This window comes from Mirounga leonina, unplaced genomic scaffold (genome assembly GCF_011800145.1).
Source record: "Mirounga leonina isolate KUSES-001 unplaced genomic scaffold, KU_Mleo_1.0 Mir_366, whole genome shotgun sequence".
Classification (NCBI taxonomy): Eukaryota; Metazoa; Chordata; class Mammalia; order Carnivora; family Phocidae; genus Mirounga; species Mirounga leonina.
Window position 1 is genome coordinate 28,085,542 of NW_023270709.1, and position 22,418 is coordinate 28,107,959.

Sequence of the window (22,418 nt, forward strand, 5' to 3'; positions counted from 1 at the left end):
CATGAAAGAATTCTTGAGATGTCTTTGGTGCAAAAAGGTGGTTTTATTAAAGCACAGGGACAGGACTCTTGGGCAGGAAGAGCTGCACTGGGGTTGTGAGGAGTGACCATTATATACTTTCAAGTTGGGAGGGGATTAGGGATAGCATAAGTCTCTAAGGAATTTTGTTTTTGTTTTTTAAAAAGATTTTATTTATTTATTTATTTATTTGAGAGAGAGAGAGAGTGAGTGAGAGAGCATGAGCAGGGGGAAGGAGAGAAGCAGACTCCCCTGCTGAGCAGGGAGCCTGATGCGGGTCTCAATCCCAGGACCAAAGGCAGTCAGCTTAACCGACTGAGCCACCCAGGTGCCCCTCTAAGGAATTTTGGAAGCAGGGTTTCCAGGACATGGAGGGGCTAGCTGTTGTTAGAAAAGGTCATTTATTACTGTCTCGTAAATCCTTAGTCATGAGACCCTTCAGATGTATATCAGTGGGCCCAATGCTTGAAGGATGATTGCTAACATATCTCTTGGGTGGGTAGAGAGAAAGGAAGTTTCCCAAGGGATTTTTTATAGGATCCTGGAAGTCAGGCTAATGTCAAGCTAAGGTTGCCTTTTGCTTCTAGCAAAGTATTAACACTGTGGCAGCTGACCTCCTTGAGGACGGTCACCCTGCCTGTCTCAAGTACTTGTCAGTGGGCTGTAAGTTGTAAGGACGTTTAATTTTTTTTTTCTTTTGCCTTTGTTCTCCACATCAGCTATCAGCAGGAACAGATAAAGAGGGGAAATTAAGCTGAAGATTGGAGGGGCATCTGAGAAAATAAGTGGGTGGTTAGGAAAGGTGCTGAAGGAATAAAAATGGGGAGGGGAGGCAAAAACAACACAAATAAGACATTTTCCTCAACCCCCACCCCCCAAATCCTAGTCTGAAAAGTTAAAACTTTAATACAACGGATATATAAAGTGTGCAGTAACACCGCCCTAAGGTGACTAATGTCAGCCTTCTGTGATCTTCGCAAGTGACCTCAAAGAGATCCCCAAACAGGAAGAACCAGAAAACCAGTGAAGCACAGGCCTGCAGGCACTGTTTTTGAACAATCCAATATAATAGAAACATAATGCATTAAGATGACGTGTAAATTAAGATTTATGTCTCTGTGGAAATCAGTAAATCTTAATTTTTACAACCAAACAGATTATACCTTGTGAGTCAAGGATTTGGAGAGCTGCTGACAAGCATGCATAGTCTTCCCGTTTTTGCATACAAAGCCGACAAGCTTGGGAGCAATTCTTCAGAGCCTTCTTTGTTTTGTTTTTTCTTTTTTTTTTAAGGTTTTATTTATTTATTTGACAGAGAGAGACCCAGCGAGAGAGGGAACACAGGCAGGGGGAGGGGGAGAGGGAGAAGCAGGCTCCCCACGGAGCAGGGAGCCCGATGCGGGGCTCGATCCCAGGACCCTGGGATCATGACCTGAGCCGAAGGCAGATGCCCAACGACTGAGCCACCCAGGCGCCCCATCTTCAGAGCCTTCTGAAACACTGTCTCCTTGGCAAGAGTCCTCAGTAACCTACGGAGATCATATATCTGCTTCCCCAATTTTGTGGTGTGAAAACTAGGGTCTACTAGCGAAGCGTCCCTCACAAATTGAGCATCCAAAAAGCTCAGCTGCTAAGCAGGTTTTGTAAGAGATTGCAATTCAGTAGGATAGGAAAGGGCTGAACACATGTAATGATTCGTTGGGAATTTATACTCAATCACCATGAATTTTTTATTTTTTATTTATTTTTTTAAAGAATTTATTTATTTATTCATGAGAGACAGAGAGAGAGAGAGAGGCAGAGGGAGAAGCAGGCTCCCAAGGAGCAGGGAGCCCGATGCGGGACTCGATCCCAGGACCCTGGGGCCATGACCCGAGCCGAAGGCAGTCGCTTAACCATCTGAGCCACCCAGGCGCCCCACCATGAATTTTTTAACAAGACGGTATAGCAAGACTATTACTCGGTGCCAAAGGGGATTCCAAAGGCTATGAACTGTGGCTGGCAGGAATTCCCCGAGCAACCGGCAGTCTGTGCAGAAGCCCTGGAGGACAGCGAAGCGCCGGGGTCTCCAAGCGCTTGCAGGACCCGAGCCGGCACCCACCTTCCCCCTCCCGCCCGCGGACAGCTGCGCGCAGGCGCCGCCGCGCCGGAGCCCGCAGCCGGCTGACCATAGAGCTTCCAGACCTCCAGGATTCCTAGAGAGCTTCCGGAAGTGCCTCGAGACAAGATGCGCGTTGGTCGATGTTGTGCCTCCGCGGGCCTGGAAGTTCGGGGCTGCGGGGCCCTGGTCGGGGTACAGCTTTCTGCCGGCTCCCTCGCCGCCCTTCCTCCGGCTGCGTCCGTCCTCTGCAGCCCGCCTGCCCCAGCCCGGGCCGCCGCTGGAGCTCGCGGTGAGTGACGGCTCGGGCCCCGGGCGGAGGAGCGGAGCGCTCTGTGGCCAGACTAGGCCGCCGCTGGGGACGGGCCTGAGGGTTGAGGGTCTGCAGGGGGCCCAGACGCGGGGGCGCCCCGGGCCGCCGGGGGTCGGGGTTGGTCCCCGCGGGCGCAGGCCTGGGCCGCGGCCCCAAACTCTCCACCAGGGCTCTCTCCCGGGGGTTCGCTTTCTTCATCCCGCTCCTCTTTGTGATGTTTTTGCCTTAAAACGGGAAGCCGCCCCCACGTTATCTTTTTTCCAGCTGCTTCCCCCGTCTGAGCTGCTTTTACTTAGCAATATTGCATTTCCTTCAAAATACGGTTTTTTTCCTTTTTTTTTCTTCCAAGCAGTATTTTGCTTTTGGAAGCCTAATTATCCTTGGAAACCTGTTTTTGCTCCTCTGCTCTGTAGTGTATCCAGAAAATGGTGGTGTATTGACTGGGTAATTGTACAAAAGACAGTTTTCACAATTTTGGGGTAATACGGAATTCAGCCTTACTCTACTTACCTTGCTTATGAAGGGTTGCTAAGGTAGATGCCTGGGAACTTCTGGAGGGGCCCCATTTCCAAAACTCAGGTCCCTCACGAGTCATTCTGTCAGGCCACTGCCACCTCCGAGAACAATCCAGATTTCTGTTGTTTGGTTAGTTCAGTTAAGTGTATTTATGCAGTAATCATAGTTTTTACAGATGTGTAAGTATTTTGAATTGTGCTGTGGTTGAGTGTGAAATGTGGTCGATATTAAAACCGGCTTCTGCAGTTTGAGATAACTCTGAAGGACAGTTTTTGCTTCACTTATTTTTTCTTGATCTTTAAAGCCTGAAAAATCACTTTCTTGTTTTATTTTCAGTTCCCAAACATCCCAAAGTAGACTTACTTAGTCCTAAGGAAGAAAACATTCCTTCTTACCTCTTAAAACAATAATGCTTTAAAATCTGAGTTGTGGGGCACCTGGGTGGCTCAGTGGGTTAAGCCTCGGACTCTTTTTTTTTTTTTTTTTTTAAGATTTGATTAATTTGTCAGAGAGAGAGAGCCCACAAGTAGGGGGAGTGCCACAGGCAGAGGGAGAAGCAGGGAGCTGGATGCAGGACTCAATCCCAGGACCCTGCGATCATGACCTGAGCCGAAGGCAGACGCTTAACCAACTGAGCCACCCAGGCGCCCCAAGCCTCTGATTCTTGATTTGGGCTCAGGTCATGATCTCAGGGTCCTGAGTTGGAGCCCCATGATTGAGCTCAGCAGGGACACTGCTTGAGATTCTCTCCCTCTGCCCCCCATTCCTCTCTCTCTCTGAAATAAATAAATCTTCACTCTCAAAATGCTGACAAAATAATGTTTAAAAGAATAATAATGAAATAAAATCTGAGTTTTGCCTTTAGTAGTTGACAGGATTATAGCGTTTGAGATCAGAAGAGTCTTTACAGATTGACTATTTTAACTTCCTAAATCAATAAACTTGACCAAGTATTTTTTTTAAGAGATTTATTTATTTATTTTAAAGTTTTATTTATGTGACAGAGACAGCGAGAGAGGGAACACAAGCAGAGGGAGCGCGAGAGGGAGAAGTAGGCTTCCCGCGGAGCAGGGAGCCTGATGCGGGGCTCGATCCTAGGACCCCGGGATCATGACCTGAGCTGAAGGCAGATGCTTAACGACTGAGCCACCCAGGCGCCCCGAAAATTATTTATTTATAAAGATTTTATTTATTTATTTATTTGAGAGAGAGGGAGAGTGTGTGCACGCATACACAAGCAGGGGGCAGAGGGAGAGAGAGAGAAGCAGACTCCCTGCTGAGCAGAGAGCCTGTTGTGGGGATCATGACCTGAGCTGAGGGCAGATGCTTAACTGAGTGGGCTACCCAAACACCCCTATTTATTTATTAGAGAGAGCGAGCTCACGGAGGAAGGGCAGAGAGAGAATCTCAAGCAGACTCTGTGCTGAGTGCAGAGCCCTCCCCAGGCTCGATCTCTCCACCCTGAGATCAAGAGTCCCACAACACTAACTGAGCCACCCGGGTGCCCCTTGACTGGGTATTCTTAAAAGAGGATGTAGGGCGCCTGGGTGGCTCAGTTGGTTAAGCGACTGCCTTCGGCTCAGGTCATGATCCCAGGGTCCTGGCATCGAGTCCCACATCGGGCTCCCGGCTCAGCGGGGAGCCTGCTTCTCCCTCTGACCCTCTCCTCTCTCATGCTGTTTCTCTCTCGCTCGCTCTCTAATAAATAAATAAATAAAATTAAAAAAAAAAAAAGGATGTAAGAAGCAGTGCTTACCAATTTAATGCAGATGTGTATACATGAAACTGAGAGGAAGGTAAATAATAGACTAATTTTGTAATCTGTATTTTTGTACTTGATTAGTTATAGGTTGTAATTGTCAAAAACTTGGAGAGGAAAGAGACTAAAAAGTGGAAAAAGAGCCACTAAAAAGAATAGTCAGGGTGGGGAATGGACAAGACTGGTTGGCTGATTTGGTGTAAATTTTGAACAAAGCTGGTAATTAGATGATTTCTATTGGTCTCACTATTGAGACTTTATTTAATATCATTTAATATGTTAATTATTTAATATCTTAAACAATATAAAGTTCTCGAATGGTGCACACTTAACATTGAAGTATTTTTTATCTACTGTTGGTAAGGATTGACTATAAGACGGAAGATGGCCAGTTATTCAGTAAAGATGAACGTTGGCTTTAAGGAAATTCGTAAGACAACATGGTGAAACTGTGACTGTGCAGCATCACATTCTAAACAATTAGAACTTAAAATTAATGTCCCATGGTAATGACCTTTTAAGTTTTTAAAACATAAGTAGCTATTTTAAGAACATTTAAGAATTTATTAAATTTTGGGCACCTGGGTGGCTCAGTTGGTTAAGCGACTGCCTTCGGCTCAGGTCGTGATCCTGGAGTCCCGGGATCGAGTCCCGCATCGAGTCCCGCATCGAGTCCCGCATCGGGCTCCCTGCTCGGCGGGCAGTCTGCTTCTCCCTCTGACCCTCTTCCCTCTTGTGCTGTCTCTTATTCTCTCTCTCAAATAAATAGATAAAATCTTTAAAAAAATAATTAAAAAAAAGAATTTATTAAATTTTAATTAACTTAAAAAATAAATTAATTTAAAACCATGGATATTAAATCTGGCTGTTCAAAACAAAATTGATTACTCTTGTCTCAAACTCTCCAAAAAATCTCAGCTTCTTGCCCAGATTCGCTCTTCCCTCAACTCTCACTATTCCAGGAAATGTCCCACTTCTCCACAAAATAGCAGATATTTTTCACATGGTCCAAATATAGGACTTAACCACACTATGTAGAGTACTGTAAATGTGTGCCCATGGCCATGGTTTTCTTGCAAATGTTTGTGGCAGTGACCTTTTCCTCTGTATGTCTTTTTTTTTTTTTAAGATTTCATTTATTTGACAGGGAGCACACAAGGGGGGGCAGGAAAGGGAGATGCAGGCTCCCTGTGGGGCAGGGGTCTCGACACAGGGCTCCATCCCAGGACCCTGGGATCATGACCTGAACCGAAGGCAGATGCTTGACTAACTGAGCCTCCCAGGCGCCCCCCTCTGTATGTCTTTCTAAGCAAGAAAGTTGTATGAGTTATTTGTGTTCCAGAAAGATGGCACTGGCCGCCCTGCAGGCAGTGGAAAAGAGCATGACCAAAGGCAGCGTACCCAGAAGCAGTCGGCCAGAGATGTGCACGGTGAAACCACAGACCTGTGGTCTACAGAGCAGAGAGAGACAGGCCCTTAGAAGGAGAATCACGCTACATCTGTACACTTCCTGACATCAGTCTTCAAAGCAGTGCCTTTTTCAGGAGTGTATTTTTTTCTGGAGGAGGGGAAGGACGGGGTAGGGTTTCTGCGATCACATGAAAACACAGAATTTCTCCCTAGAAAAAAGTCCATAGGCACAAAAGTTTACAGTCAATTTCAGCAGAGTTCACAGACCTGACACCCATCCAATAACTTCAGGAACATTAAGAACCCTTACTTAGAGGGGTGCTTGGCTGGCTCAGTGGGAAGAGCATGAGACCCCTGATCCCCGGATTGTGAGTTTGAGCCCCATGTTGGGTGTAGAGATTACTAAAAAAATAAATAGAAACTTAAAAACAAAAACAAACCCTTACTTAGAGAGTGTGGACAGAAGGGGAAGAAAATTATCTTTAAAATTAGACAAGGCTGGGGGTTGCCTGGGTGGCTCAGTTGGTTAAGCTTCTGCCTTTGGCTCAGGTCCTGATCCCGGGGTCCTGGGGGTCCTGGGATGGAGTCCGCATCAGGCTCCTTGCTCAGCAGGGAGCTTGCTTTTCCCTGTGCCTGCCACTCCCCCTGCTTGTGCTCACTCTTTCCCCCACCCTCTGTCTGACAAATAAAATAAAATATTTTTTTAAAAAAGAGCCTGCTTCTCCCTCTGCCTGCCGCTCCCCCTGCTCATCCTTTGTCACTCTCTCTGACAAATAAAATCTTAAAACATATATATATATTTTGGTAGCACCTTAATCTGCTTGGGGTGGTGGAGTACAGAGTGGGGGTGATAGAGAAGACCTCATGAAAAAGGAAATAGGTAAGCTCAGACTTTTAAGTTAGAGTTGAATGGTCTCAACTAGACCAGGATTTATCACCCTTGGCATTGACACGGAGCCAGATCATCCTTTGTTGTGGGGATCTCTGTTACGCATTGGAAGATGTTCAGTAACATCTCTGGCCTCTACCCGCTGGTAGGCCAATAGCATCCCTTCCCTTCGGTTGTAACAACCAAACATGTTTTCAGACAATGTCAAATATCCTTGGGAGAAGGGAGCAAAATTGCCCCTGGTGGAGAACCACTGAGCTAGAGTAAAGAGCTCTGTAGCAGAATGGAGGTTTAAGAAAGCCACGTTTGGAAAAAGCTATATGAAGGTGAGCTTGTAGCAGATAAAGGTAGGCAGGTTTACGTACCATAAAGGGCCTTGCATATTGTGCTGAAGAGTTGGGTTCCCTGTTGAAAGATTTTAAAGTGATGAGTTGTATTACGTATTTGTTAAAACAGTCTCTCTAGCAGAGTATTAATTTCATAGGGTAACATACTATATAACAAAGTATCACAAGCTTGGTGGCTTAACACAGCAGAAATCTATTCTCTCTCAGTTATGGAGCCCAAAAGTCCAAAGTCAAGGTGTCGGCAGGGCCACGCTCTCCTAGCTTCTGGTTGTTACTGGCATTCCTTGGCTTGTGGCTTTGTAACTCCTGATCTCTGCCTCTGTAGTCACATAGCTCTCTTCTGTGTCTGTCTTCACATGGTTCTCTCTTTGTCTCAGTTTCTGTCTCTCTTCTCTTCTTAAAAGTACACCAGTCATACTGTATAAAGCCCTACTCTACTCCAGTGGCTTCACTTGATTACATCTGCAAAGACCCTACTTCTAAATAAGGTCACATTCACAGGTATCAGGGGTTAGGACCTCAACATATCTTTTGGGAGGACACAGTTCAACCCACAACAGGCAGCAGTGTGGAACACAAATGGGATAAAAGAATAACCAAAGGCAGGAAGACCACTTACCCACTGCCAAGTGCAGGCAAGAGGTGATGTCTGTTACCAAAGATAAAGGCCATAGGATATATCCCACAAAGAAATAGGACCCTGTTATTGAACTCTTTGGACCTCCAGGTTTGTATCTAAACCTTGCTCTTTAGCAAATACAGATATATTCTGTGTTAGGTGTTATAAATAATAGCCTTTGAATGTTCTTCATTCTTTATTGATAGAATTATCAATAAAATAAAAGATATAGATCTATACTCATGGGGAACATACAATCAAGTTAGGAAGTCAAAACTTCTTTGCAACTAATAATACATAACTACAGGAAAAGTAACATTAATAAACACTTTAAAAAAACAAGTTATAAATCTTTTATTCTATGAATATGGTAAAATGAGAGAATACATTTTCCAATTTTGTATTAACATTATATTCCTAAAATAAAAATCACTTGAACATCACAAAGTGATAAACATTTATGCAACAGAGGTATAGAGTAAGAGGGCAGTCACTTCCAAATGGAGTCATCAAAAAAGGATTTTATTTTTTACTTTTTTTTAAAGTAAGCTCTACACCCAGTGTCGTGCTTGAACTCACGACCCTGACATCAAGAGTCACGTGCTCTTCCGACTGAGCCAGCCAGGCACCCTAAGAAAGGATTTTAAAGGAGAAAACATTTTATTTTGTCCTTTAAGAATAGGTAGTAAAAAGCGACAGATTTATATGATCTGAAGAGAAAGAATAGGTAGTTTGGGCACTAATGAAAGCAATCAGAGAAGACTTGAATAAATGGAGAGACAGACTGTGTTTATAGAATGGAAATTAAAATGTCAGTGAGCTGTAGATTCAGCACAAATCCTGTTCCAGGGTTTCTTTTTGTAGGAATTTATATCAAAAGACAATGGAATTAGAAAAATCAAAACAATTTTGATAATATACAATAAAGTTTCAGGGCTCTTAGTACTTGATTCCAGGATTTTGAAAGCCACAATAATCAAGACAGTTTTGTTTTGGTGAAAGGATAAAGGTGTAGGTCAGTGGAACAGAATAGAGATTCCAGAAATAGACCCACACATATATGGTCAATTGATTTTTGGCAAAGATGGGCAAAGATAATTCAGTGGGTAAAGAGTAACCTTTTCTGCAAACAGTGCTGGAACATTTTGGTATCTTTGTGCAAAAAAAAAAAATGAATCTCTGTCCACACTTCAAACTCTGTGCAAAAATTAACTCAAAATTTGGGGCGCCTGCCTGGCTGACTCAGCAGGTGAAGCATGCGACTCTTGAGTTTAGGATCATGAGTTTGAGCCCCAGGTTGGGTGTAGAGTTTACTTTAAAAAAAAAAAAAACACCTCAAAATGGATCATAGATCTAAGATAAGACTTAAAACTATAAAACTCTTAGAAGAAAACAGGAGAAAATCTTTGTGACCATGGATTAAGCAAAGGTTTCTTAGATATGACACCAAAAGCACAATCCCTAAAAGAAACAAATTGACAAATTCGATTTCAAAAACGTTATGAATTTCTGTTCTTTGAAAGGCACTTCATTTCTGTTATGAAGAGGAGGAAATATTTGCTAATCACATATATTATGAAGGCCTTGTATCTAGAATATGTAAGGAATCCTGAAACTCAAAATAGAATCTAATTTTTTTTTTTTTTTTAGATTTTATTTATTTATTTGACAGAGAGAGACACAGCAAGGGAGGGAAGGAACACAAGCAGGGGGAGCAGGGAGCCTGATGCGGGGCTCGATCCCAGGACCCTGGGATCATGACCCAAGCCGAAGCAGACGCTTAACGACTGAGCCACCCAGGCGCCCAAAATAGAATCAATTTTGAAAACAGGCAGAAATTTTGAGCAGATACTTCACCAAAGATGTATGGATGGCAAATAAGCATGTGAAAGGATGCTCAACATTATTGGACAGAAGGAAAATGCAAATTAAAACCATAGTGAGATACCAGAGAGTGGTTAAAAATAAAAGCAAATAAATAATAAATAAAACCATAGTGAGATACCATTACACATTCAGATACCTAAAATTAAAAATAAAACAATATTAAATGCTTGTCAGGAAATGGAGCAACAAGCAATTCTCACATATTGCTAGTGGAATGCAAAGTGTTACACCCACTTTAGAAAACAGTTCTGTAGTTTCTTATACAGTTATACATATACCTACCATATGACCCAGCAATTTTACTTTTAGATATTTATCCAGGTAAAATGAAAACATGTTCAAACAAAAACACATGCAGATGTTCATAGTGGCTTTGCTTGTAATCATCAAAAACTGAAAATGACTTGAGATATCTCTCAACTGAGAATGGATAAACATACATCCATATAAGGAAGAAACTACTGATACATGCAGCAACATTGATGACCTCATGTATTATGCTAAGTGAAAGATGCCAGACTCAAAAGACTACCTACTGTATGATTTTATTTATAAAACACTGTGGAAGGTCATTAGTGTGTGGGACTAGACTTTTGGGTTGCAGGTGTGATTAGGGCATTTAGGTTCCTTGGAGAGGCAGGACCAGTGCTCCAAAGAGAGTTGTAGAGGGAGGTAAAGTCCACAGTGGAAGTGGTTAGCCTTGAGACAGGAGGGGGGATGGAGAGCACAGTAGGATAATGACTTAGGTGGAGAAGAGCCTTTGGTGTTAGGATAGTTCTGGACAGTACCTTGAGCTAGACTGTATGGAAATTAGTCTCAGGGCACCTGGGTAGCTCAGTCGGTTAAGCGTCTGCCTTCAGCTCAGGTCATGATCCCAGGGTCCTGGGCTCGAGCCCCGCGTCAGGCTCCCTGCTTGGCCGGGAGCCTGTTTCTCCCTCTCCCTCTGCCCCCTGCCCCCCGCTTGTGATCTCTCTCTGTGTCAAATAAATAAATAAAATCTTAAAAAAAAAAAAAAGAAAGAAATGAGTCTCTGTTGAGTGTGAGGGATAGGCTGAGAGCCGAAGTGTGTAGAGACAGTATGGATGGTGCAGCAGATGCCGAAAGAGTTCGATCATCACTGAGGGCCAGCTGAGGTTAAGTGCAGAACTTTAGTCTGACCCAGTCTGCATGGTTTCTTGACTTTGTTTGCTGTATTCCACATCCCCAAGGAGAGGAAGCAGAAGGGATGGACTATTCCCCAGATGGGTGTTTGGCAGAAAGCTAAGGAGGTAAGGAGTTACTTCTGGAACAGTGGAGAGGCTCACTTAAGTGATTGAGCCATGAGGTACATGTTGTGGTGAGGAGCTTGTTAAGATGTCGTAATGTATTACTGTGACCTTTGACTTGCTTTAATACTGTTTGACAGTTTCTCTACCCCAAGAATTGCCCTTACTGAAGAGCTCCTTGGAAGGTTCTTAAGAAGATAAAGAAGGTAGTGGAAACAAGCCTACTGAGCTTTTCCAGCCCTAAATGGCAGCAGAATCAAGAAAGTCGTCAGCCCCATCCCCACCTGACCAAGCTCCTGAAGAAGACCTTGTAATTGTCAAGGTAGAGGAAGATCACGGCTGGGACCAGGAATCTAGTCTGCATGAAAATAACCCTCCAGGCCAAGAGCTGTTCCGCCTGCGCTTTAGGAAGTTATGCTACCAGGAGACATTAGGACCCCGAGAAGCTCTGATCCAACTCCGCGCACTTTGCCATCAGTGGCTAAGGCCAGATTTGAACACCAAGGAGCAGATCTTGGAGTTGCTAGTGCTAGAGCAGTTCTTGACCATCCTGCCTGAGGAGCTCCAGACTCTGGTGAAGGAACATCAGCTAGAGAACGGAGAGGAGGTGGTGACGCTATTGGAGGATTTGGAAAGGCAGATTGACATATTAGGACGGCCAGTAAGTAGAAGGAGGTGTGCGTGCTGTGACTGGGAGGTCTGGAAGCGGGCTGGAGGGACATTAGCACCGCAGCAGAATAAATGCTGGGCATCCGTTTCTGTTGTAGGAGGATGACCATAGTTCTAGTGCATTGTCGCTTGTATTTGTAGAGTTCTTTTTCTGTGAAGGCTAGGTGTACATTTTTTATCCTTATAACATCCTTGCAGCTATTACTGTTCCTGTTTGCCAGGTGGGAAACTGATACGTAGAGAGCTTAAGTTACTTGAATTACTCTGGGCACTCATAATTAAAGGTAGATCTGAGACCAGACCTCAGATTTCTTCAGTGTTACCAAAGTTTTTTCTCCCAAATAGCACTGCTTTAAGTTTCTGTTTATCATTCTGCCCATGCCTTGCGAGTGCAAAACGGCAGGAAGGGCATCGGCAGAAATGATGCCTTTCTGTGCTAATGAGCTCGTTTGTGTTCTCACTGCCTGTGGAAAGTAGATGAAATTCTGCTTCTTCCTTTTAACAAGCACATATCCCTAGAGATGTGCTCTTGATCTTCTTTTTTTTTTTAATCAAGTGAATATGAAGCAGTGAAAGTGCAATTGCATGAAGAGCCCCATATTTCACATGTTCAAACTGTTTTCCAGTGTCTTTACTTGTAAGGTGTTGAAGGTGAGACCCACTCTTGAATCTTCTTTCTAGTGGTAGGATAAGGTACATATTGTTCTGGAGTGCCACTCACATTGAACTTAATGATTTGTCCAGATGAATTTACGAGCAGTAGGTGGTTTTGTTGTTGGAGGATCATCGGTCATACAGTGAAACCAACGATGCCATTCAGGGGGCACCATGCTTCCATCCACATCCCAAAATGTGTTTTTGCCATTCATTTCAGTAGTATATATAACCCATCGGTGACGGCCAAAAAACTGCTTGTTGTCTTCATAGTATTTGTTTCCGTATTTGTCTTCCCCCACTAAGGTACCAACCCTCACATCATTTGCCCTGAAGAAAACCCGTAGATAGCCACGGAGGCTGCCGTGGCCGCTGACCTGCTGCAGCCCGCGTTTCAGGACCTGCAAGAGCTCCATCTTGTCCCGTCGCTCTTGATCTTCTTAACGTTGTTTGCTTCCTTTCATGAAGGAGTTTCTTGTAATGCATCTGTCCCATTGTTTTCAGGTCTTAGCCCGTGCACATGGACATGGACTCTGGGAGGAGGTGGTGCATTCAGAGTCTGCACCAGAGCTTCCAAATACTCCGCTCCGACCTGGGGCAACCCAGCACAAATCTCCAGTGCCCCAGGGGCCAGAAGAGAGAGGTGAGGGGCCAGATTTCATTGATGAGGAGGGAGAAGTAGAAAAGAAAGAAAGTGCCTGTTGAGTTCCTGGAGAACTAGGAAGTAGAATTTCTGTTTACAGACCAGTCCTAAGATCTGGGTTTGAATGTTTAGGCTTCAGATACAGACTGTCAGTCCCATTGGTAGATTCATGAACAAATTAAAGAATTTGGGGATTTTTACATCTTCACACATTTCTGTTATCCCAGTGTAGTAACAACATAGGCGTTTTGAGGTTTTGCTGGTATCATGCCACTTTCTTTGTAACTTTCAGTACATAATTCCTCACGCAAGAACATTTTCTTGGATAGCCACAGTAATGCGCCACAATTAGGAAATGTAATGCTAATACAGAAATAATCTGGGCTACAGTTCATATTTCTGTTTTGCCAGTTGTCCCAATAATGTTCTTCCAGAGTCCAGTCCAAGATTACCCTTTGCAGTCGGTTGTCATGTTTCTTTAGACTCCTTTAATTTGGAATAGTTGCTCAGCCTTTCTTTGCCTTTCATGACTTTGACATTTTTGATGAGTACAGGTTGGTTGTTTTATAGAATGGCTGCAGTTTGGGTTTGTGTAGTGTTTCCTTATGTGTAAATTCAGTTGTGCATGTGTGGCAGGAGCACCCCAGAAGTGCTGTTGCCTCCTCCGCTGTACCAGAGAAATTTGTCCTGTTACTGGTGTTGGTATCTTTGATGACTTGGTTATCAAAGTTGGTAGGTTGATCACTGTAAAGTTACTATTTTTCCCTTTATAATTAATAAGTAATTTGTGGAGAGATACTTGAGTGTGTTTCTTTTCTTTTTTTTTTTTAAGATTTTATTTATTTGACAGAGAGAGAGACAGCAAGAGAGGGAACACAAGCAGGGGGAGCAGGAGAGGGAGAAGAAGACTCCCCACTGAGCAGGGAGCCCGATGTGGGGCCCGATTCCAGGACCCTGGGATCATGACCCAAGCCGAAGCAGACGCTTAACGACTGAGCCACCCAGGCGCCCCTAAAACACTAGTTTTAATATTCCTTGATGCTTGACTGAATCAGTGATTACTAAGATAAAATGATTTTCTAATTGTGTCATGCCTTCTATATTTATTTGTTGTAATAGACAGTGTTCCTTCCTCCCCGTTTTATTAATTTGTCAGTATGGACTCTTAAGTCCAGAAATAAAATATCTATATCTGTCTTTATTTTGTTACCATCTTTATTTTGGTGCTTAAATTGTCTCCGATTTGGTCAGAGGAGGCCCCTTCAGTTTGGCTCCTCCGTCCTTTTGACATTTCCCCATCATTTTTTGAGAACTTCTTACCTTCTTGCAGAACAAGGTGTTCTAGCTTTATCTCGTACTTGCTCTGCATTAGTTTTTTTTTTCATTTATGTGGTTTATAGCAGTTTGTTCCATATAAATGGATTTTTAATATTTCTAAAGAAGCATAGAAACAGTTTCAGTTAGTAATATGATTCTTGTCTAAAGTTCTAAAGCCTGTTGTTAATTTTGGTATTGCAATGTCTGATATCTGTAGGAAGCAGATAGTGGCAGTCATGGTAGACATTTCAGAAAGGTAACAAGAGTTAGTAGATATAAATTGGTTCTCATATTCCATTTGCCAAGAGATCAGGACCTAAAGAAACACCGTACAGGAAGCACAAGGATTGAATGTAGCTTTGGTGGGAGAGAAGAAAATTGTAAAGCAATTCCTATTAGGAAACCAGTACTCTATTTTTGACATGTAACTTCAGGCTGAGCGGGACATCAGTGTGCACATGTCTTGTGGGCAGCCACAGGTATAGACCCAGAGCTCCCCCCCCCCAAAAAAAGATTTTAAAAAAAGTTTATTTAAGCAACCCCTGTACCAACGTTTGAACGCACGACCCTGAGATCTAGAGCCGCATACTCCACCTACCGAGCCAGCCAGGGGCCCTTCAGCATCTTACGTGCAAAATCTCAGAAATGCACATGTTCTGAAATACAAGCACCGTTGGAATGGGTTAGTGCTGGCTGCCGCAGCTGTGGGACAGGGCTAGTCTCACTCAGCTCCTTTCTCCTCTCTCAGCCATCTCTACTTCTCAGAGTCCTACCCCTTCCCAGAAAGGAAGTCCTGGAGACCAGGAGATGACAGCAGCACTTCTCACAGCAGGGTTCCAGGTGAGTTGTACTGCTTCTCTCTCAAAGCCCCTGACTCTGCTCGGCAGTGTGGGTGGCATCTACCTAAAGAGGTCTGGACTCTCTGTAGCAGTACTGACCAAGAACTTGCTCCAGATTCTTTTTGCATGATTCTTGATTATCCCAATAAATCTGGTGCATTTCCCTCTTCTTCCCAGCTTCTTTAGATCCCTTTACACAGTATATTCCCCCCCTCTCGATCCTCTCCAACCCTGGCAGATCTCTGACATTGTGGGCTGGAGCTATGGAACAGTCCCAGTCCCACATGGGGATTTTGTTTTGTTTCAGACTTTAGAGAAGATCGAAGACATGGCTGTATCCCTAATTCGAGAGGAGTGGCTTCTTGACCCGTCACAGAAGGATCCCAGCAGAGATAATAGGCCAGAGAATTACAGAAACATGTTCTCCCTGGGTAAGGAGAGCTCTGGTTATTGTTATCAGTTAAGATGTTTTGTTTGTTATGTGATGATAGCTCTGAACTTTCTGAAAGACATTGTTGAGTTTAAACTCAGGAACTAACAGAGAGAAACAGTGCTATAAAATGGACTTCAATTTTCCAGTCCAGGACTTACTTTGGGTACTATTCTATATGCAGTTGGAGTCATTTCTTCTGCTCCCAGCCCCATGGAATCTTTACCTAGATGTCACCCTATTAGGCCTTTTGTGCTCCGCCCTTTCAGTGACTGTGGCTTTTTTCATTTCTGTCCCCATTAGGTCCTTCAGCAGTTCCATATTCCTTCCCACTCCCCTGCTTCTTGTCAGGTGATCCCTTCCTTGCTTTAGTGCCCTCCCAACAACCCTCTTTCTTCATGGCATTTCTTCCCCATTCGGCCTGTGGTACTTCTGCTTGACCCTGCTTTCATCTCCCTCTCTATTATGGCAGTATTTGGAGACAGATGGAAGTTTTGTGTTTACTGCTAGTTTTCCGTGTATATTTCCCATATGTTCGATTTCTTTTTAGCATAGAGAATGGAAAGTGACATTGGCTTGATGGTTCTCACATTTTCATTTCAGGTGGTGAGACCAGGAATGAGAACAGGGAATTATCTTCGAAACAGGTAATATCTCCTGGAATCCAACCACATGGAGAGACAGCTGCCAAATGCAACGGGGATGTTATCGGGGGTCTTGAGCATGGAGAAGCCCGAGATCTTCTGGGCAGATTAGAGAGGCAGCGGGGAAATCCCACCCAGGAGAGACGACATAAATGTGATGAATGTGGGAAGAGCTTTGCTCAGAGCTCGGGCCTTGTTCGCCACTGGAGAATCCACACTGGGGAGAAACCCTATCAATGTAATGTGTGTGGTAAAGCCTTCAGTTACAGGTCAGCTCTTCTTTCCCATCAGGATATCCACAACAAAGTAAAACGCTATCACTGTAAGGAGTGTGGTAAAGCCTTCAGTCAAAACACAGGCCTGATCCTGCATCAGAGAATCCATACTGGGGAGAAGCCGTATCAGTGCAATCAGTGTGGGAAGGCTTTCAGTCAGAGTGCGGGCCTTATTCTGCACCAGAGAATCCACAGTGGGGAGAGACCCTATGAATGTAATGAGTGTGGGAAAGCTTTCAGTCATAGCTCTCACCTCATTGGACATCAGAGAATCCACACTGGGGAGAAGCCCTATGAGTGTGATGAGTGTGGGAAAACCTTCAGGCGGAGCTCACATCTTATTGGCCATCAGAGAAGCCACACTGGGGAGAAACCCTACAAATGCAATGAGTGTGGGAGGGCCTTCAGTCAGAAGTCAGGCCTTATTGAACATCAGAGAATCCACACTGGAGAAAGACCCTATAAATGTAAAGAATGTGGGAAAGCTTTTAATGGGAACACTGGCCTCATACAGCATCTGAGAATTCATACTGGGGAGAAGCCCTATCAATGTAATGAGTGTGGGAAAGCCTTTATTCAGAGGTCAAGTCTCATTCGGCATCAGAGAATCCACAGTGGAGAAAAATCTGAATCCATAGGAGTTTAGGAGAAAAACCACAATCATAGTTTGGGCATTATTCAACTTTAGAGAAACCACAGGCTGGTGAGAGGTCTTTCAGTGTAGTAGAAAGAAAGTTTGTCGTCATGCAACCTCACTAGGGTCAGAATTGATAGTGGTGGCAGAGTTAGGATAGCTCTTCAGTAGTTGGGCCAGTGCCTTGATGCAGGTGGATTAGCTTGACTGTCTTGGGAGGCGTCTGATGGAGTGGAGCTCCTGATGGTTTAATGTATCCTTTAGAAACAAAATAGCATTAGAGCAAGTTGCTTGTCGTGGAGGCACTTAATTTTGTCTTTTGGGTGAGTAGCTGTAGGTTTGAGAGAGGCTACTCCTCCTAGTCCCTCTGCTGCTTCCCATTTCCTGTGACCCTCTTCCCCCATTTATTCCCCTGAGGGTCACTTATGCTCCAAATCTGACCTGAGAAGCTGCTTTAGAGTCTGAAGCAGCCTCTGTGTGAGACTTACTTTGCATTTAGCTTTCTAGGAACCTAGTTCTAGGGAAATTTTTACAGACACTTAATGTATTTATGCTGAAGTGTGTGTTTTGTTTTATTCTAATGTTCCTGATAGTGGAAAACCGTACTCCCACGCAAACTCAGAATGCTATATTTTTAACAGCACTCCAGCATTTTTCTTCATATATCACCTTCACTGACTCCACTGAGTCATTGAACATCCATACGTATCCTTCACCACCCCCAGTCCCAGTACCTGTGTCAGCAAAGGAAGTGATGGTTGTGGGAATGAAGCAGAGAAAGAGGTGAGTGGAGACAGCCTGGCTGCTCTTGAGCTCGGGTGGTTGTACGTTCTGGTGACTTCTGGCTCTCCTTTCCACCTTCCCACTGAACACTGTGGTGGCACAGAGGTGGTAACATTATCCCAGTTACAGCATCACGTGGGAGAAAGGGGAGACAGGGGTGCTTGAAGAAGACCTGAAAATCCTTGCAAAGAACGTACACGCAACCCTCTGGCCCATTACAGTACTGCCCTGTCAGGTTCTTACCAGTCTGCACAAACCCCTGACCAGATGGTCTGTCACTCTTGTCATTACCCTGGTCCCACCTTGTTAGATGGCCTTAGCACCTCACCCTTCATTCCCCATCTGTTTCTTGCCATGAGCTTTCTGTGTCCACAGTGGAGATCTGTCCAGTACTTCACCTCACAGCTCCTCATCCTCCTGAATTCTGGTGTACTCCATCTGTAATCCAGCAGAGACCCAGTAGTAACTCATCATCGCTGGGCACTATCTTTCTTGGAGGCTTTCAGTATACCAAGGGATATTATTATATAAGGTGATGAGGCTGGTTTGAGGAACACACCAGAATTTATGCATCCAAATGTGGTTTGTCCTTTAAATTTGGCACTTCTGGTTATTCCGTTTGTGCTCCCGCTTCTCCAAATATTTGGAAGACTTTTACCCTTGAATAACGTCTCATTTTTTACCATTACCCATTTGTTCATCACATTTGGAATGGAGTTACTTTGGGCTTTTTTTCCAAAATCAGCTTTCAAAATTGGAATTGATTCCATTAATCCTATTCAGAAGAATAGGATACATGCCAAGAGAAGTTACACAATTTCACACTGTTCTAAACAGGAACAACAATTCTTAACACCTATTGGTGTTTTTCAAAAGGTCATAAAATCTTTCAGCATAAAGGTCTGCCTTTTGGATCGTAAATTCTTTCTCTATAAAATCCCTTCTGTGGCCCACCCTGATCACTAACAACATCGAGGTTACTACCCCTGTTTCATTGAGTCCTTGATACCCACCTATCATTTGCGATCCTGGTTTCCTTGGCTAACTTTTTCAAAACAGTGCTTTCCATTATCCTTTGTTTTCTTACTCTTTTTTTTTTTTTTCTTTTGGCCTATAGATTCCCTTGTACTCAAAGGGAATTCCATTCCTCATTCCCTTGTACTTGAAAGTTCAAGAAACCAGAAACAAATCTGGTTGTCTCCAGATCCTTGCTCTCTGCTTCAGTTGTGCCTCAGCCTCTGTAAGGTACCAGTTCTGCCTGAGGCCAGTACGCCCTGTGTGCAAATACTATATATGATGAGTACATCGTCAGAGGGAAAATATGTGCACACGTACACGCGGTCCTCCCACGTAGCTCCGAGGAGCACTTGTCTTCTATTCCAGTGAAAGCTCTCAGAGCAACATGTTAAAATGACTGTAAGTATATCAGCTAACATCTCTCTACTCACAATAATGTGTAGCTATGTTACTGAAATCTATAATTACTAAGCATCTGGCAGAAATTCCAAGAAAAGAATATATGCCAAGAAAGATTAGTGTGATGCTGGGATGAATGAGAAGAGACCGTGACTTGAAAGAACTATCAAGGTTAGTTCAGCCCACATGCAGAAATAGCCATGTAGTGTAAGAGTAGAAAAGGCTGTTGTTTCTTTGGGGGCATACGTAGAAGTCCATTCTTGGTCTCCACTTCTCACTCTTTGCACTAGAGTGTTGTTGATCCATCTTTATGAGCCTGAGCTCCTGACTGAGTGATGTGTGCTAAGTTCCTTTATATCCTGCAGATTCTATTTTTATGCTCTTAATCTGAAATGAACTGTTCACCAGTACTTTCTTCTCCCATCATGATCTCATTTTAGGGTCCAGCATGACAGTGTGGTTCTTCTGTAACTCTGCTGCCATCCAACTTAGTCCTAGAAGACACATCTTAGGTTTCAAAGATTTCCACCATTGAGCAAGGTGGCAGCGCTAGAATGTGGTGGATGATTCCTATACAGAGCAGTTAGCTTTATTCTTGGTCCTGAGACTCTAAATAGTAATAGCTGACATTTATTAAGCACCTACTGTGTGCCAAGCCCTATGCTAAGCATTTTTCATGGTTTGATAGATCGTATATCCCGCATTTTATAGATGAGGAAATAGGCTTAGAGGGGTGAGTGAGTTGACCAAGGTCATGGAGCTGGGAAGTGACAGAGCAGGGACTCTGCCCGACAGGGTCAGATTCTCGAGCCTGTGCTGCTGACCCTTGTGCTACCATGTCTCTGGTGAACACCCTGACCCTGGCCAGCCATGTGGAAATTCTGTATCCCTGGCCATAAGAGCTACTGGGGAAGGGAATGTACAGTATAGTATAGTACAGATCCATTGCAGTTATTGGATAATTGGTTGAAAATGTTATTTTGGTTGATAACTTTTGATGCTCTGTAGTACTAGAAAGCTAAATGGTACAAGTAAATCATGTTTAAAAGAGTAATTCAGAGAATAAAGCAATAATGTACAGATTCGAGTACATTTCTCTCTAAACTGCCCCAGGGAACTAGAATTGTGGAGGGAAATGAAATATCCATGTGCCGTGCCAGGCCAGGCATGTGGTCGGTTGGGATGACAGTAAAATTTACCTACAGCATAAAAAGTGGAAACCCTTCAACTTCACTGCCATTTCTAACTGCCATTCTGTTCTTCTGTCATTCATGGTTTTTCAAATGTACCATCCATCGCTCAATCCCATTTTCTCATTACTATACTTTTGAAACTTCTTACTGGCTTTTGTACTCAGTATTCCACTGAAGTGTCCTATGGATAAATATCAATGCCTTTTCTTAGTTCTTGTCCTTCTTGATCTGTATTTCACACTGTTGAGTTTACCCTGCAACTCAGGAATTCTCTTCTTTGGCTTGTAGGATCCTTTTTGGTCATTTTCCTCCCAGTTTCTAGCTTTTCTTTATTGGTCTTTTTTCTCCTCTCCACGGAGAATAACCTTCATGTCTTGATTATTCCAGTATTTTTTCTGTATTCACTTCTATTTATTTTGATTGTTTACACTTACTGTGTTTCAGTAACTTATTTCCCACCCTGTGGGTCAGATACCTACACAACTTGGTATTCGAAAACAGACCTCATCACTCCTGTCCCCCAGCTCCCATTTTCCTTTTAATAGGCGTTATTGCTTAACTTCTTTACCCTGAAAAGACTCACTGCCCTTCATATTTCTTTTTTTTTTTTTTTTAAGTGGGCTCCATGCCCAACGTGGGGCTCAATCTCACGGCCCCAAGATTGAATCCTGTGCTCTACTGACTGAACCAGCCAGGCGCCCTGTCCTTCATATTTCTTATCCCTATCTTATAGTTGTCTTTGTCTTTTTCTGCTCTCCACTCGACATTCCGGTTCTTAGTTTTCTTCATGAGGCCTGATCTTTTACATTTCTGCCAACCCCTTATAGCCTTCTGCAGATCCATATCATATGACGCCCAGGAAATTGTAATTTCTTTCTAGTTTCCTTGCTTCCAAGATCCCCATCCTGTAATGCTTCTAAGGTCATCCTCCTCAGAATCCATTTTTAGTCCAGAACACTCAGCAGATGATTCTTATCAGAGCACTGGTGTTCCAAGTTCTCCCATTATTTTGCCCTTCATGCTTAATCTGCCTCTGCCTCATTCTCTGGCATATTCACCTCGACTCATCTTGTTCACACTGTTGTCTTACAAGCCCTTGCCTCTGTGCCTTTCTCATGCAGCATCTTTTGTTTAGATTGTTTTTTGGCCCCAGCTCTTGTTCATCACTCCCTTTAAGCCTAGCTTCTTTGTATCTTCGGAGTGAGCTCTCTCTGACTTCACCTTACACTGAGACCTCCCTTGTTCTGTGCTGCCTCAGCACTTATCCTTTGAGTTTGTACTGTGGTCCATGCACTTACTAATATGTTGCTTTGTAATTATTTTCTAGCACTCTGTACTGTAGTTCACATTTGTATTTATTTCCAAAATTAAATTGTAAGCTCCTTGAGGGCAGGAATAATGACTTCTACATTTGTATCTCTGCACCCCCTAGTGCCTAGTACAGTGCTGAGCACACAGTAGGTGTTTAATAAATGCTTGTCGAATCATTGTGTGGATTATTTATGGAGTTACCTACAGAAAATTTTAAGCTGTTTTCAAGGCTTATATGTCTCTCTTACCACTTTGTATGCAGATCTGTTTCTGTAGTACAACTATAACTGCCTGTTCCTCAAACTAAGACTAAAAAAAAATCCAACTTCAGGGGCACCTGGGTGGCTCAGTTGGTTAAGCGTCTGACTTTGGCCCAGGTCATGATCTTAGCGTCCATGGGATCAAGCCCTGCATCCATTGCAGCATTGGGCTCTGTGCTAAGTGGGGAATCTGCATCTCCCTTTCCCTCTCCATCTGCCCCTCCCCCCA

General features: G+C 43.7%; 2 protein-coding genes across 2 annotated transcripts; one reads left to right on the top strand and one right to left on the bottom strand.

Moving 5' to 3' along the window:
- The first annotated feature begins 2,212 nt into the window (after positions 1-2,212).
- On the top strand, positions 2,213-22,106 carry ZKSCAN8 (zinc finger with KRAB and SCAN domains 8). The gene is made up of 6 exons (XM_034985829.1): positions 2,213-2,408; positions 11,262-11,782; positions 12,949-13,087; positions 15,153-15,244; positions 15,551-15,674; positions 16,277-22,106. The coding sequence occupies exons 2-6, from the start codon at positions 11,366-11,368 to the stop codon at positions 17,236-17,238; spliced, it is 1,734 nt and encodes a 577-aa protein (XP_034841720.1). The 5' UTR covers positions 2,213-2,408; positions 11,262-11,365; the 3' UTR covers positions 17,239-22,106.
- LOC117997521 (NADH dehydrogenase [ubiquinone] 1 alpha subcomplex subunit 12-like) lies at positions 12,397-12,999 on the bottom strand. The gene is given in 2 exon segments (XM_034985889.1): positions 12,397-12,520; positions 12,522-12,999. Coding segments are annotated over 2 exon segments (438 nt in total). The 5' UTR covers positions 12,861-12,999; the 3' UTR covers positions 12,397-12,421.
- Positions 22,107-22,418: the final 312 nt, after the last annotated feature.